This window comes from Triplophysa rosa, linkage group LG16 (genome assembly GCF_024868665.1).
Source record: "Triplophysa rosa linkage group LG16, Trosa_1v2, whole genome shotgun sequence".
In the NCBI taxonomy this organism is placed as follows: Eukaryota; Metazoa; Chordata; class Actinopteri; order Cypriniformes; family Nemacheilidae; genus Triplophysa; species Triplophysa rosa.
In genome coordinates, this window is record NC_079905.1 from 20,512,896 (window position 1) to 20,529,759 (window position 16,864).

Sequence of the window (16,864 nt, forward strand, 5' to 3'; positions counted from 1 at the left end):
TCGCCTCATTGCATACATAGCCTCCCCCCTTTTTACTAGAATCTATACACCGTTTTCAAAAAGGTTGGATAAATTGTACATGGATTTGCCCGTCTGATATCTACTGGAAAGTGGTTTCAGGATATTTTACAGTGGATTATTTCTTCAAATTGATGAATTAAAGGGAAAGGTAAGATGGAAATCTTGCTGCTGGATTATGTATTGTGTGATGCTCGCGAGGAAGGGAATCTGTTGACATTTTTTTTCACATTCGGCGCCATTTTCAGACATTCCATTCGTGTGCACCTGCTAGTCTGTTATGACTCCCGAGCTCAAATCATTTTGATGGACAGCTGTCAAAACATTCCCGAGGCATTACAGTGTCAGTCGTTTGATAAATGCAGAGATTTATTGTTTTGTTTGGGTGCAGTGCTGAGGGCTAACGTTAGTTCCCGTGCATTGCATACATTGGATTGTTTAAATGCAAGATTCAGGCAAATGTTTACATTTTCGTGTGAATTCTCGCATTTAAATTAAATTAGGTAAAGGAGTAACTTATAGTTTATGCTAAATGTGCGATAATTTCACCGCATTTTAATGTGTGATGTGTCGTGGGAAATTGTCCCGAGAGGGTGTAACGTATCAGAATAAAGCGTGCTCACTTCACATAGGCATATGGTACTGTTTGAATGTTTAAAAACATGTTTTGTGTAAATGTGTGTCTCTTTCTTTCTTTCTTTCTTTCTTTCTTTCTTTCTTTCTTTCTTTCTTTCTTTCTTTCTTTCTTTCTTTCTTTCTTTCTTTCTGACAGAACTAATCTGTTCCTCTGAATAACAATTCGTTTTTAGCATATGTGTGGGACAGTTCAGTTGACATTACTGTATGATCGTAAGTCGTATGGAACTGTAAAAGATCCTTCATTCATTGAAACATTTGAGTTTTGACAAGTTAACATATTAACCTATATGCATTGAGAGTGAATGCACTGACTCCTACTGTGTTTAAAGCCAGAAGCAATGTTATTGTAGTTTATTGTTTCTGTATTAGCGTAACCTTTACCCATTAAAAGTGTTATGCAATTTATGAAGTGCAGTCAGCCTTTACATGTTGTTGTTTAAAAAACAGAGGAGTTTAATAAAAAGCATTTTTTTTCTGTGATTGAACAATGTTCTCCCTGCTGAACACTCACATGGTCTCTTTTATTGTTTTGCCTTGCAGCAATCACTCTGAAATATGCATTTACAACACAAGTGGTTCATTCGACCAGCTACCAATCAGCATTTTTGAGAATCAGAATCTGTAGTTGTGAAGTTTTGAACATTTGTTTTTATAAGCGTGTCACACCTCACGTGTTAAATTTTCTTTTCTTTTTTTACGTGCAGTTTTGTGGGGCACTATGTCTTATACTCTATATACTGCAATTTATTATTGTTCTCTATTACTCTTTTTGTACACTAACTTACAGCATGTGATGAAGGTTCCTCGATTATTCACTCTTACCTTTTCTCAATTTATGTTTTGGCTATTTAAACAGTATTAACCTTCTGAGCGTAACTTGTACCGCATCATTTGTGTTACAGATACTGTAATCTTTTAAGATAATTTTTTGAGTATGTTGAACTGTGCACATTTCTAAATTGCAACACTTTGCCTGCCTTTCGGCGACTTGTGTCTGCTGAATGTTTACTTCTGTCCCTGCTGGACTGGAACGCTCTCCGCAATCTTGTGTCTATGGAGATCAGGTGCTAGACACGATATGACCATTGATCGGTTTGATTGTTCTGAGTTCATCCTCCTGAGCCCCAGTATGTGTGTCAGTGTGTTAAGTGCTTCTGTACTGCACCTGCCCCAAGTACGGTCCCAGGAGGAACCTCTCATTCATTTGATGAAATTTGATCTATCCATCCGTAATTAGCTCTTGGTTTCAAAACTGTCTGCTGGATCTGTAGTATATGTGACAATTTTTGAGTTTACCCAAGAAAATGTTAAAGCAGTCATGAATTAAGTCATCAATTTTAACCCGAGCTTTTGTTAAATAAGAGGGAATCGTATTCAAGCGAACATCCTGTAAGTGTCAGAACTGAAAACGCCCTTGTTGCTAAAATTACAACTGTTATTGACACCAGGCCCAGCCTCCACAGAAGAATATCAACGACTACTTCTCTAGCCCCGCCCACTGGTTCATGAATGACAGTACTGAAGTAACACAAGTTTCCCAGAACCAGATAGAGCGAACAAGCAATAAACATGGCGTTAAAAATAGAAAATACTGTGCAGTCAGTGCCTGGTTGTGGAAGAACAGTCGCTGCATAACCTTTCTTTGGATTCCGACTAGGGCTGTCACGATTATTAAATAATCGTCTCATCGCAATTGTTTGACCTCATCGCGATGATTTCGGATCATCGCAATTATCGCACATCTCTATAGAAGACACTAGGGGGAGCTGTAGTGCATCTGCATATTGCATATTTTAGTGTATATATTGTTTCTAAAGCATGGTAATACTTGTAAAATGTACCACCACAACACAATCACTTAAAAAAAACACTAAAACATATACAAATTACCTGCAGTACAATTTAATATTATTTAAGCAAATCTCAGTGTGAAAACCAGTCCACCAAAATGTCATTAACACACACGTCAAATTTTATTGTAGTCTTGCAAGTGAGAAAAAAACAGACTAGAAGCTTTTCTATGACTGATAGTATTTTAATGGTGGCTTCAATTTACACCTGATCAATTTACTTAATTTACAAGTATTTGGCGGTTGTATTATTGACAGGTAAAAGCCTAAACCTTAAATATATGATGACCCAATTTTTTCCGATGTATTTCCAAGAAAAAAACATAGTCTTGTATTCAGAACAATATGGTCATTTCAATCGCTGAATCAAAAATGAATGAGAATTAAATGTCAAAGCTCAAAAACAGACAATTAATCATCATAATCGCCAAAGCCCTAAAACAGACAATTAATCGCCATGATTTATTAGACAATTAATCGTCAATCAAATTTCATAATCGTGACAGCCCTAATTCCGACATTAGTTTATTAGTTATTAGTTAAGACGTTCCAGCTCACGTGGGTAAAACATTGAGCGTTTGTTCGATTAATTTCACCGCGGATTCCTTTGTGAACAAGGCACAGGTCGATGCTGGATTTGCGGAGACACTAAAATTAAAAAGCAGTGCAGTACTGTCAAAATTGGATCTGACAGGAATGGCGAAGCAATCTTATGTGAGTAAAACATTTTTGTGCTATGGGTCACTATTGCTTTGTTAGAGATCGCTTGATATGCCCTATTCGCACGTGATTAGTATTATCTGGGGACCTCTGGTCATTTGTAATAATTGCAGAGGTTGTCTGTGATCTTAATCCCGTGCGAATCGGCCATGTCTGTAATTTGTAAAATAAAACTTCCCCCACAAATTACCTACCACATTTTAACACCGAGGTCCTGTGATAATATTAGTCCCGTGCGAATCGGCATCTCTGTGATTTGGCGGGCTCATATATCATTTTTCATTGTTTTATCCATTTGCGAATAATGGAGGCTGTTTTGAAGTGTTTTGATATTATTTCGGATGCTGGGTCATATCCATAAGTTAACACTGTCATTTGGCCGGGACTCCCAGGAGTCTCCCGTTTGTTTATTTATCATGGAAACTCTCGTAACATTTGAGACCTGCGATCGGGGTGATCTTCTGTCCGGTTCGCGATCATGGGTCTCAAATGCTGACAGGTACGGTCAGATATCATTAAACACCATACAACTATAGGCTATACAAACTATACGCAAAGCCTTGCCATCACATCCGGGAAATAAGTCAGTAAGTTGGAGTAAAATCACAGGCTTCACTTATCCCGTGTGAATGCGCACATGAAATACAGATGTGGGGAGGTCATTTCTAAATCACACGAGGTCCCCAGATGTAGCAAAGTTCAATGTAGGGAAGGAAGGAGGCGGGAACCGGCGAACATTTAACAATCTTTAATCAAAAATAAACAAACAATAACACGGAAGTAAAAGGCCGGCAGCCACCTCACGGTCGACTGCCAGCCACACAAACATAAATAAAACTTAACATTTCCGGGCCCGGTCCTCACTCGTCGGCAGTCCCGTCGCTCGTCCTCTTATGCTCCTTAGCTCCCCGTGAGGCATGCGGGCCCCGCCTTCCTGCCCCATGGCTCTCGTCCCGCCTTCCTCGCTACACCAGATAATACTAATCCCGTGCGAGTAGAGCTAATGTGTAACCTAACGTTACGTGTCTAGCCAAATTCACAGATGGCTCCAACTAAGTTTACTACGCAAACTGCTATCTAATCATAGCAGTGGGCGTTTACTTCCAAGGCCCAATCCCAATTCTACCCCATTACCCCTACACTTTCCCAATTCTCTTTTGGTTGGAGGGGTAGGAGTAAGGGGAAGGGCCAAATAGCCCTTAAAATAAAGATTTTTCAGGACCTCACTTCAAACGAAGGGCTAAGAGAAATGTCCAACATGGCTGCTCACTCAAGCAAGCAGACCCAAATGTAAGTAATTTTTGCCATTAATAAGGATTTTTATGACAGTTTTCATTTTATGTATGTTACATTCAATCTTGTGTTTGTATTTACGGTGATGTTCTTTTAACGTTTGAAAAACAAATCGCTAAAGTTTGCTAGCAGACAGCACTGATTGCGTGATATTAGAAAATATATTTTTCTGTCATATACCCGGTGCATCGTTGCATGTCCTCTGACATAACGTTAGGAGCTAGCAACGACGTATGATGACGTATACCAGTGTAGTAGTGGTGTCCCATTTCTTAGCAGAAAATTTGTAACCCTTGCCACTTTGTTTCAAGGGGCAAGGGGCGAGGGGTAGGCGAAGGGGGAGAAATAGAATTGGGATTGGGCCCAAGTCTTCAATGCGGCACGCCCATTAAAACCGAGTGTTTATCGAGCCGGCCTCAAAACCCGGGGAGAAAATAGCTTATTACTTATTGATTTTGATGTTTTTGAATGTAAAAACCATGCGAATGTAGTATAGTAATATAATGTAGTAATAACAGTATAAAACAATAGGCCAGTTCATGACACCTTTAATGTGAATGATACTTGTACTTGCCACCACAGTGCTATATTGTTCTGCTGGTTGCCAGGGTGTTGGTATACAACTTTGTCAGTTTGTTAGGGTGTTCTGGTCTAGTCACTCAAAAAATAATACACGGATCTTCACAACAACATGCAGAAAATGGAAAAACACTGTACTTTTCAAATGATCAAAAACACTGTGTTGTCAAAGTTGACAAGCACTTTTTACTACTTTTTATTTGTTAGATATTTGCAAAACCCAGTGACAAGCATAAAGGGTGACTAATAATAATGAATTTTGACCAAAAAAATCACGAAATATGGAGATACAAGGTTACAGAAGGACAGCAGCGATTTGAGGTATCTTTCAATATGCATTAACCATTTGAGCAATAAGTGCCTATAACTTGCCTTAGGAAAACAAAGAACAAGGTTTACCATATGAAGGTAGTCCTAAATTCACACCACTGGCCGAGTTGGACATTTACATAACCGAACACACAGGGCAATGTTTTAAAAGTACCTTAGACTTCAGGATCTCAACCTACCAATCGTCACATCAAACATGACACATCCACTCCCTCCAATTTTTCCCTCCATTCTACCCAGTACGTACACATGAGACACGCATTGGCAGGTGTTTTCTGGGTCAATCACTGCAGGTTCCTATCACAGAGCCCGGGGTGAGCAGAATCAAGTGAGGAAAATAGACAGGACAGTGAGAGACACCACTGACATATCCAGCTGCTGTCGTTCTCCCTACCTCACTACATTTAAAGAGGGAGAGAGCTTCTCTGTAATCCTGCACAGGACCCCGATTAACGTTAAAGCCGCTTTCCAGTCTTAAGCTCACTTTCTGCATTCAGTTTCTGCAGTCCTGTGCTACAAAAGCACTCGGCCTCTGTGCTATACTGTTTACTCACTGTCTTCCCGTTGTTTACTCCCAGTGGTGGGTTGGGGGCATGATATGATTCATCACGACTAACAGGAACTAACAGAATTAACAATTCTAGGTGAAAACAGCCTGTGAAAACAGTCACAGCTGAAAGGTGATGTGCAGCCGAGTGGTGGTTGCGCTAGAATGTTCTGTGCCATTCACTTTAATTCATACGCATGCAAACATGAGAAAGAATGGAATTATTTTATCTATATTGATTTAGGCCAATTGTTATTTGTGATGTATTTATTGCCAAGAGAAACCCTGAAGCATGATATTTACTGTACTTTGGCACACTCAAAGCCTATTGTAAATATGGTTTAACAGTTGGTCTCTTTATCTTTTGACTACTATTGTATTTTTTCCTACTATGGTAGTCAATGAGGGGCAAAATCTGTCTGGTTATAAGCATTCTTCCTAATATCTTTCTCTGTGTTCATCAGAACAAAGAAATGTATACAGATTTATACAGATTTTTTATACAGTAATTAAATGATGACAGAATTTTCATTTTGGGTGAAGTATCCCTTTAACAAGATAGATGCATTGTCTGCAGTACTCTGTCACCTAATCATATAGTTCTGAGTTCAGATACAGGTGCTGTGGCTTGCAAAGACAGACACATTTTATTGATATTTAAGTAATACATTTATAATAACAACAGGATGACATATGATGTTTAAATATATTTTTTTAATCGTCTATGTGCAACTATTCACAACTATATTTAGCTTTGGCTAGATTGGCAATATACTGTAGATTAGGACTGCAGCTGTCATAATTACGAATTTTGTAACTATTCTTTAAAGCTGAATGTAGGTGAAATGGTTTCTGTTGCTGCAGGTGTGAGTATACAGTATTTGTGTGTTGTTTATGTGTTTGTACAGATTTGTTAACTGTAACAGTCAGCATCCAAAACAGCATTGTTCTGTGCTTTTGCACACTTGCACCTGTCCTGTTTTTATGCCCAATCAGCAACTCCTGCCCCTGTCAGCCAATCACAGAGCAGCATTTCACTGCTGAAGCTGTTATTCCTGGAGATTTTAAGCACTCATATTCCCTTTGTCCCCTCCTTATACCGTCTCTCATTCTACTCCTTAAACTGTGACCTTAAACTTTTGACTATATAAATTACATTTTTGTTTTTGAATGACCAGTCTGTGCTTGCTGCAGCATTTACATTCTGAATCTTCTTTTATTTTTGACGTTTGTACAGTAAGTAAAACAGTTTTTGTCTGTTTGTGCTATGATAATGATAGTTTTGCCAAATAGAAACACTCTGTCAAACATCCCAAACACCAGAAGTGATATGACAACCTAAAAAACAAAAGATCTGATCGTTTACACTATTGAAAAAAGAATAGAGATAAATGTGTTATGATAAACAGTCTTGATGTATCAATGAAATCTTGTCCTGTCCTGGACCCCTGAAGAGTGTCTCATGACATGGATTGCTTTCAGTCAATAAGTGTGTGTATTTATTGAGGATCTCTGAGGCAAAGGGTCCTGCATATGTCCACTTTTCATGGTCTCTGAGGGACCCACACACACATGCCATCTGTCACCTCTGCACCATCTGATGTGTGTGTGTTAGCTGCTGGAAGTTTGTGCAGTGTTTATGCTGTGATCGGCACACAACTGTACAAAAGTGTGTGCACGTACAGCGAGCTTAATTGGAGGACGGTGTGTATTTGTAGTGGATGCTTAAGAGGATGAAGAATATTGTGTGTGTGTGTGTGTGTGTGTGTGTGTGTGTGTGTGCGTGCGTGTGTGTGACTGTGTTTAGGTGAGCTCTAAGGAGATGATTTTGTGTGTGTGGGCAGGCTTGTGTGTGTTAGCAAAGGGACAATTGAGAGAGCTGTAATTAGATCAAGTTGTGTGTGCACAGTAGCAATAATGGGATAAAAGTGTGTTTTGGTTCAAAATGCTTGCGTTTGTGTGTTTTAAAGGAGTTATACGTGATTTTATTTGCATGAGAGATGCATAGTGGGTGCATTGATGGATGGCAGATGCAGCTATGGTGTGTGTGTGTGCGTGTGTGCGCGTGTGTGTGTGTGTGTGTGTGTGTGTCTGAGTGTGAGGGGGAAGGGGACATTTGAGAGTGCATTAGTGTCATTGAAGTGGGGTTTTAGTGGATCCAAAAAAGCAGTACTGGAGTGTTTGTATGATGATAGTGTTTGTAATTCTTAATTGTCATTCGTGTTTTTAAAAAAATTCATTTTATTACTGGTACAATTTTTCCTGTTTCTTTGTTTTAATGTATTTGTTTGCAGTTATTCATGCATTAGTTTTACATTGCTGGAAGCTCATTTCTTCTGTAGTATTATTATAATTTATTTTTTATGTGTTTCTGTACTTTACACCTGCTCATGTCCATTCTAATACACTTTAGTGTTTGTTTTGTTGTCTAATATAGGACATCAGCTCCCCCCCAAAACCCCCCCTCTCTTCAGTGTGTTTGATTTAGTCATTGTTTTCTCAGTCACGCCTCCCCAACCCTTCCTCCTGCTTACCATTAATAGTAACATACAAAACCAGCATAACACAAATATAGGTGGACAGGCCTCATAATTCCAGCAAATAGGATTTTAGCGTTGTGACGGGGATGACTTAAATACGAGCGATGGATGCCCTAGGGTGATAAGAGACTTGTGTTTGTGTGCTGTAATAGATTATGTCACATCACACAACCTTTCTGCTCACCTGCTCCTATGGGCCAGGAAAGTGATTTTAACTGGCACAGTGCCTACGTGTAAAACTAATCACATTTCTTGGACAGTCCCCCAGTAAAGTCCCCCCAGCCCCTTCACTCCACACATAAGGGCTCCAGAGTGAGAAAAAGGGCTAAGAAAATCACTTTGGACCCCGCTCACCAAGCTCACTCCCTCTTCGAACTGTTGCCATCTGGCCGGCGCTACAGAGCACTGACCACCAGAACAGCCGGACACAAGAACAGTTTTTTCCCGCAGGCTATATTCAGCCTGAACAATTAAAAGCTCTTACTACACACTGTCCATCAGGTTGATGTACATTTGTAAATTTGTACATAGCATCTGGAAATTGTACATTGTAAACAACCATATGATAAACCTGTAAATAACAATTATATGTTGTTTTCTGTCTATAATTTCACTTTGTATATAGTGCATTATTATTATTATTATTATTTAATTTTCTTTTTTTTCTATCTTGGTGTTATACTTCATCTCTTTCATCTATGTTTGCACCATGTGTATATTTTCTTCTGCACTAGAAGCTCCTGTCGCCAAGTCAAATTCCTTATCTTGGTAATAAAGCTCCTTCTGATTCTGATTCTGATTTTCTTTAAAATTTAAATATTATGAAAAAAGAATTGGATGTTCTACTAGATGTTCTTAAATCTTATTCAAAATATTCAAGTATAATAATAACAACTAAGAAATGGTGGAAAAATAAGTGTCCCTCCTGCATAACATTTTTAAGACAGAGACACACAGATCTTTACATTAAGCTTGATTTTTTTTAAGTAACACTACTGCCACTACCTTTCCAGTGGCTAATAGGTTAACAGATTTCTTTATTTCTCTAGTTTAATATTCTGATTCTCATTACCGATATGTGTAATTTTCCATATTTAAAAATATGTCACATTTATAATTGTCTGTAAAAATATACTTCATTATTGTCTAATTAGGTATAGGTATGATGAATAACAACTTAATTAGGCATCATGGCTTTTTTTTAGCAAAACATGCTATGGTGTTATCATTTTTTGACTAACAGTAATGAGATTAAGGTCTTGTTTTGAAAATAAAGCTTTTAAACAGAACAGACCTTGTTTTTAATGATAATATTAACACTATATTTACTGGTAAACATCATAATTAAAATTATAACCCACATTCTGTGACATTTATTTTATATCATATGTTACATACAGTATGTTTAAATGTAAACTTTAAAGCTTGTTTTGTCAGTGAATGAAATTATTCTAATTATTTAAATAGTTTGTCATGAACAAGGAACTATTGTATTGGTATTAACTAACATTAAGAACAATTTGTGTCATAAAAATATACTACTTGTTAATATACGTCTTGTTAGTTGCTTCTTATGCATTAATGTTCTGGGTTTAGTGTCTGCTACATAGTTCAGTAATGGTTGTGCAAGTGTTTGGAGTATATAGTTTGGTTTTCTGGTTGAGAGCTTTGAGAAAATAAATGGGGAAGTTAAAGAGTTTACTTCCTGTTTGTGTTAATATCAGAATGGGTGGTCTAGCATTTGCTCTAGGCAGTCTTGTGTATCATATGTACACCTGCACTCTCTCACAGAGAGAGTTTTTGGCCCTGTTTACACCTGGCATTAACATGAAATTGCATCGAATAGCTTCTGTATCCACATCACTGATCGGACCTCTTTTCCTTTTGAATATTTAAATTGAGCCTGGAACGAATACCTCTAGTGAAACACAACTTTAAAGTTATTCTTCACCCAAATTTACTCACCTTCGAGTTGTTCCAAATCTGTATAAATGTCTTTGTTCTGATGAACACAGAGAAAGATATTTGGAAGAATGCTTATAAACAGACAGACTTTGCCCCCCATTGACTACCATAGTAGGAAAAAAACAAAGGTAGTCAAAAGTGCCCCAGAACTGTTTGCTGTCCTACATTCTTCAAAATGTATTTTTTTTTGTGTTCAACAGAACAAAAAAATTATAAAGTATTTTTTCCTACTATGGTAGTCAATCGGTAAGCAAGATCTGTCTGGTTAAAAGCATTCTTCCAAATATCTTTCTCTGTGTTCAACAGAACAAAGACATTTATACAGATTTGGTACAACTTGAAGGTGAGTAAATGATGACAGAATTTTCATTTTTTGATGAAGTATCCCTTTAATGTAAAATGTGGCCTAATGGTTATATAGTCGGACTCGTGACCAGAAGGTTGCTGGTTCGATCCTCAGGGCCGGCGGGTAACGACTTAGGTGCCCTTGAGCAGGGCACCCCTACTTGCTCCCCGGGCGCTGCAGTGATAGCTGCCCACTGCTCCGGGTGTACATGTGGTCACCACTTGCTTTGCGTGTGTTCACTACTCTCTGGATGGGTTGCAGAGGTCACATTTCGGGTATGGGTCACCATATCTGATTAATAGGTCACTTTCACTTCACTTCACTTCCTTATGGATACAACAGTTATATATTTTGTTGATATGATTATATGATGATTATGAGAATTATTATGTATTCATTAGCCTAGTTTCAGAAGCTCTTGATGTTATGTTGGTGTCACCCCTGCGGAAAAAATAATAGCAACATGCCAAACCAAAACACAATAGAAAATGTAATGGATTTAGTGGTTATAATGGGAATTGTATTGTTTTAATAAAAACTATAATGGTGTCTACTGGTATGTGATGGATTCTATTGTTGGGATGTTATCTGGCAGGTACCAATAGAAAACCATTAAATCCTACTGAAATAATGCTCAAAATACACTACAAAAAGGAATTTTGTTATTGTTTTAAAGGAAAAAGATAATGGTTCATAATGGAATTTTAAGATGTGATGTGGGCGTGGCTCTTCTTGTCAAGTGTGCGACACATTTAATGTTAACTTGCATGCCACTTTGTTTGTTTACGTCACTTGAAAGCCCAACTCTCACCGTATTGATTGTAAGATTCGCTATTTGGTCTCTCTGCCATAATCTAGTGTGTGTAGCCGTGTTAGTTGTGACACGCGAGTGTGTAGCACAGGGAATAAGGTGGTGTAAATGCCCCGGTCATGCATCCGTGAAAGCACAATAAACATGTGAAACGATGAACTAGTGTCATTGTTGGTCATTGGAATAATTTTTTGTGTAATGCACCGCAATAGCTAAGTGAGTGGGTTGCTTACAAACGGCATTTATTTATCTAATTCATTACTCCCTGAGTATTGAGAGTAGAGGTTGGAATATCGATAAACTATTGTGAAAACTATCAATATTTTCGCTCAGCCCTACTAAATAATAGACCCTAAATAAAAGATTAAAATTAAACTGCTCTTTCTCTCCTTTTAGTGTCTGCCATGACGACAGACGAGGCGGAGAGCATTCATAAGAAACAGGTGTGCGAGCAGCATCAAGAAGAGGAGGACCCCACTGCTCAGGAGCCAGGCCCCACTGACACAGCTCAGGACAGCCCCTCGGGCACCTCGCTGCCCCCTGGGGGCTCGGAGGAAGAACGGCAGCTAAAGCCGCGGCAGCGCACATCCGCTGGCCGCGGCCTCTCCCGCCTCTTCTCCTCCTTCCTGAAGCACCGTTCACAGTGCTCGGAGGGTGAGGGAGTGGAGACGGAGAGGGCCCGGGAGGAAGGCTGCGACGAACCCAAAGCTCCCATTGCAGACCCTGAGCCAGAACTACGCTTAGAGGGTGATGTTGCACTAGACCAGCACTCAATCAGCAGTGCTGAAAACCAGGTGAGAAACATACATGCCAGGTATACTGTATGTTTTCAAATGCAAAAGAGAACTTTTACATCCCACATTCAGCTCCAGCTCAGAAAAAAGAAAATAGTTACACTAAAAGTTTTCTTAGAGGCTACAGGTATTTTCGACATTTGATCTCCTATGGTAAGAAATAAACAAAAAGTTTTTGTCTTTGGTAGAAACTGAATTATTTCACATAAAAAGGTTACTGATAAACTTTGTCAAATTATCAGGGTCATAGCCTCTCGAGATTCCTGAAGACCATTATAAAATGGGTCAGTAGGTTTTGTCCCATAACAGTTTAACTTTTGTGCTTGGGTTTAAAAATGAAAGGATAATGTCAATGTTTAGTGTAAATTCGCTAGTTGCACAAGAAGATGGCACCGGTGAGCTTTTGATACGCCAGAGTCCGCAGACTAATTTCCGGTTGTATAACACTGTATGGGAAAAGGAGGATTTTGGGCCGGCAAATATGGGTGTATTTAGATAAAAAATAAGAAAGTAATATATCAACGATATGACAAATTCTCTTTACATTGCTGAGCACTTCATTAAGCCAAAACAACTCAACTCTCAACTCAACTTTATTTATATAGCGCTTTTACAATTTTCATTGTTACAAAGCAGCTGTACAGGAGACACATTGACTACAAGCAAAACAATCAAAGTTGTACCTGCAAAAACAAGAAAAGGTTGAAAACACAGAAGACAGACACACCCACACACAAAACACTCCACACACACAACACGCACCAACACACACAGACACAGAGACACACGCACACACACACACACACACACAACACACACACACACGTACGTACACGGACAAGTACGCACACACGCTCAGTGAGAGCACACATTTAGGATAAAGGAGAGAGAAGCACAGGTCAAATATAACAGACTATAAATTCCTATATGCAATATTAATTAAGTAAAACTTTAAGATTCTAAAGCAGCCCCCCTGGTCAGGCAGATAGTGCAAAAACAGTATGCAAACTCGATAGTGACCGGAAATTAGTCTGCTGACACTGCCGTTGCAAAAGCTCACTGGCGCTATCTTGTGAAACTCGCCCGTAGGCGGGGATTATGCTAATTGTGAATGAGCATACATGCGCACCTTGTTTACGAAGGATTGTAATTCATTAACATACACACATTTTACCATAAAATCTGACGTTTACAAAGTATTTGTGAATCCGGAGAAAAGTTTTTGGAAAGGTCAGTTTGAAGCGCAAATTACTCTGAATTTACTCATATATTTACGAATGTTTCATGAATGAGGCCTAGCGTTTGTAAAATTATTGAAAGCATTATTCATGTATTAATGAAAATATTTGTTTATGGAAAATATATAATAGGTAGGGCTGTCACGATTATGAAATTTGATTGACGATTAATTGTCTAATAAATCATTGCGATTATGACGATTAATTGTCTGTTTTAGGGCTTTGACGATTATGACGATTAATTGTCTGTTTTTGAGCTTTGACATTTAATTCTCATACATTTTTGATTCAGCGATTGAAACGACCATATTGATCTGAATACAAGACTGTTTTTTTCTTGGAAATACATCGGAAAAAATTGGGTCATCATATATTTAAGGTTTAGGCTTTTACCTGTCAATAATACAACCGCCAAATACTTGTAAATTAAGTAAATTGATCAGGTGTGAATTGAAGCCACCATTAAAATACTATCAGTCATAGAAAAGCTTCTAGTCTGTTTTTTTCTCACTTGCAAGACTACAATAAAATTTTACTTGTATGTTAATGAAATTTTGGTAGACTGGTTTTCACACTGAGATTTGCTTAAAAAATATTAAATTGTACTGCAGGTAATTTGTATATGATTTAGTTTTTTTTAAGTGATTGTGTTGTGGTGGTACATTTTACAAGTATTACCATGCTTTAGTAACAATATATACACTAAATTATGCAATATGCAGATGCACTACAGCTCCCCCTAGTGTCTTCTATAGAGATGTGCAATAATTGCGATGATCTGAAACCATCGCGATGAGGTCAAACATTCGCGATGAGACGATTATTTAATAATCGTGACAGCCCTAATTATAGGTTTAATTTTGTCTTCCTCCAGCAAATCGTAGCAGATCAAAAGGAAGACGCAGAGCTGGAGTCAGGAAAGGGAGAAAAGGTGGAGAAGGGGGAGAAGGAGAAGAAAGAAAAGAAAGTGAAGAAGGAAAAGGCAGATAAGGAGAAGACAGAGAAGAAAGAGAAGACAGAAAAGAAAGAGAAGACCGAGAAGAAAGAGAAGACCGAAAAGAAAGTGAAGAAGGAGAAGGAGAAAAAGGAGAAGAAAGAGAAGAAGAACGAGAACAAGGCCAAAGCTGTGGAGAAAGAGAAGGAGCGTGAAACAGATAAAGAGCAAGCAGAGGAAGAGCCCAAAGCAGAAGACACAGGGGGACCAGAAACAGAGGGAAAGATGGAAGAGGAAAAAGAAGGCGAGAAAGGGGAGGAGGAGAACACAGCTGAGGAGGAAGGGAAGAAGCACAAAGCATCCCGCCGCCCCAGGATCATGCACTGCAAAGTCAAGCTGCTGGATGATACATTGTTCGAGTGTGAGCTGGATGTAAGCGACACACACACACATACGCACTGACATCACACAGTGCAGCTTTTGTTGCTTAACGAGTGTGTGTATTGTTGTCTCATCCCGGGAGTGACCCTGAAACCCCTGCATTGCTGGAGGGTTTTAACTTCCTTTGATAATTTTTGTCTACTGTGAGACTTTCTGCTGATGTGATGCTTTGGTCTGTTTTTGTAAGAGATGCTACTTATAGTGTCTGTTTCAACAGCTACTGAGCTCGAAGACTTGATGTGATTTGTCTACGTAGCATCCTAAGCAAAATAGAACTGCCCTGCATTAGTGGTAACTTGACCTGCATGAGAGTATGGCTTAATGTCCATAGCTAATTCTGACGATAGCATTTAGTTAATTAAGCTAACAAGTCTAAAAACATCTAATGACCCACACAGTCACACTTAAATTTAAAATTGATATTAACAAACTAACAAGTTGATCTTACTCTAGCTAAAAGCTAAGAAGTCAACAGTATTGATTGGTCAGCTAACATTCATAGTTAACTCTGACGTTAGAAAGCTAGCAAAGATAACAAGTCGATTTAATGACTGATAAACTTGATATCCCCAGCCAATTTTGATGCTAGCTAGAAAAGCTAACAATGCAATACTGTGATAGGGACAGAGAAGCATCACACATCACTTTCTTGAGTAAATTATATTCAAAAAATGTTATTAAAACTTTTGCAATCCGTAACTTTTTGCATCTCTGTTTGAAACACAAAATTGAAGATTACGTACTTGGTGTGATGAAAAACAACTGACATTTTCGGCAAAATACAGTAAGACCCAACAGCCCAAATTATTAATTATTATTAAAAAATTACAGTTGTGAAAACGGTCTTCTAAGGTACTGGCCCCACAGCTCACTTTTTGTTAAACAAAAAAGTTACGGATTGTCGCTTTAAATGTATTATTATAAATGTGATAGAGACAGATAGATAGAGCCTGAATAATAAACGGTAATACAGTAATGCTAAACTTCTAATGTTTCAAATTTATGTTTTTTAACTGGGTTTATTTGTATTTATAGAAACATGCCAAAGGCCAGGACCTGTTTGCAAAGGTGTGCGACCACCTGAACCTGTTAGAAAAGGACTATTATGGTCTAGCCATATGGGAGACACCATCAATAAAGGTGCGTGTTAGCGCCCGCTCTTACTCGTGTAATACTAACACTTGTTAAATACTAACTATATTAGGTTAACTTAAGCCTAATACCGTTATTCTAGCTGTATTTGCTGAATTTATTGTCAGGTGTCGTGGTACCTATAAAACAGTTTGTTTAAGATCTCTCTGTCTTTCAGACATGGCTAGACTTTACCAAGGAAATCAGACGACAAGTACAAGGTGAGAACACAGACAAAGTGTTGGTCTGCTTTAAAGGGATACTCCACTGAGAAATTAAAATTCTGTCATCGTTTACTCACCAAACCTGTTCCAAACATGTATACATTTCTTTGTTCTGATGAACACAAAGAAACATATTTGGAAAAATGTTAGGAACTGACATGTCTGGGACATCATTGACTACCATAGTAGGGAAAATTATTGTATCTTTTTTTTGTTCTGTTCAACACAAAATTAGATATTTAGAAGAATTTAGGAAAGCAAACAATTAAAGGGCACCTTTGACTACCATTTTAATGTCTCCTACTATGATAGGCAATGTCAGTTGCAAACATATTTATAAATATCTTTCTTTGTGTTCAGCAAAAAGAAAATGTATACAGGTTTGGAACAACTTGGGGCACTGAATTTTCATTTCCGGATGGAGTATCCCTTTAATGGCCAAATAACAACATCTTGGCAACCAC

The 16,864-nt window shown here is 38.3% G+C and overlaps 1 protein-coding gene across 11 annotated transcripts in view; it reads left to right on the forward strand.

Moving 5' to 3' along the window:
* epb41a (erythrocyte membrane protein band 4.1a) overlaps positions 1-16,864 on the forward strand; it is a 65,097-nt gene that overhangs the window by 17,735 nt on the left and 30,498 nt on the right. For 9 of the 11 annotated variants that reach the window (XM_057353983.1, XM_057353981.1, XM_057353989.1 and 6 more), the window contains exons 3-6: positions 12,053-12,432; positions 14,545-15,036; positions 16,081-16,185; positions 16,355-16,397. In XM_057353983.1, the coding sequence (XP_057209966.1) occupies positions 12,053-12,432; positions 14,545-15,036; positions 16,081-16,185; positions 16,355-16,397 (1,020 nt within the window). Of the gene's footprint in view, positions 1-24; positions 170-12,034; positions 12,433-14,544; positions 15,037-16,080; positions 16,186-16,354; positions 16,398-16,864 lie in introns of those variants that run through there. The other 2 variants (XM_057353985.1, XM_057353987.1) reach the window with 2 other exon arrangements.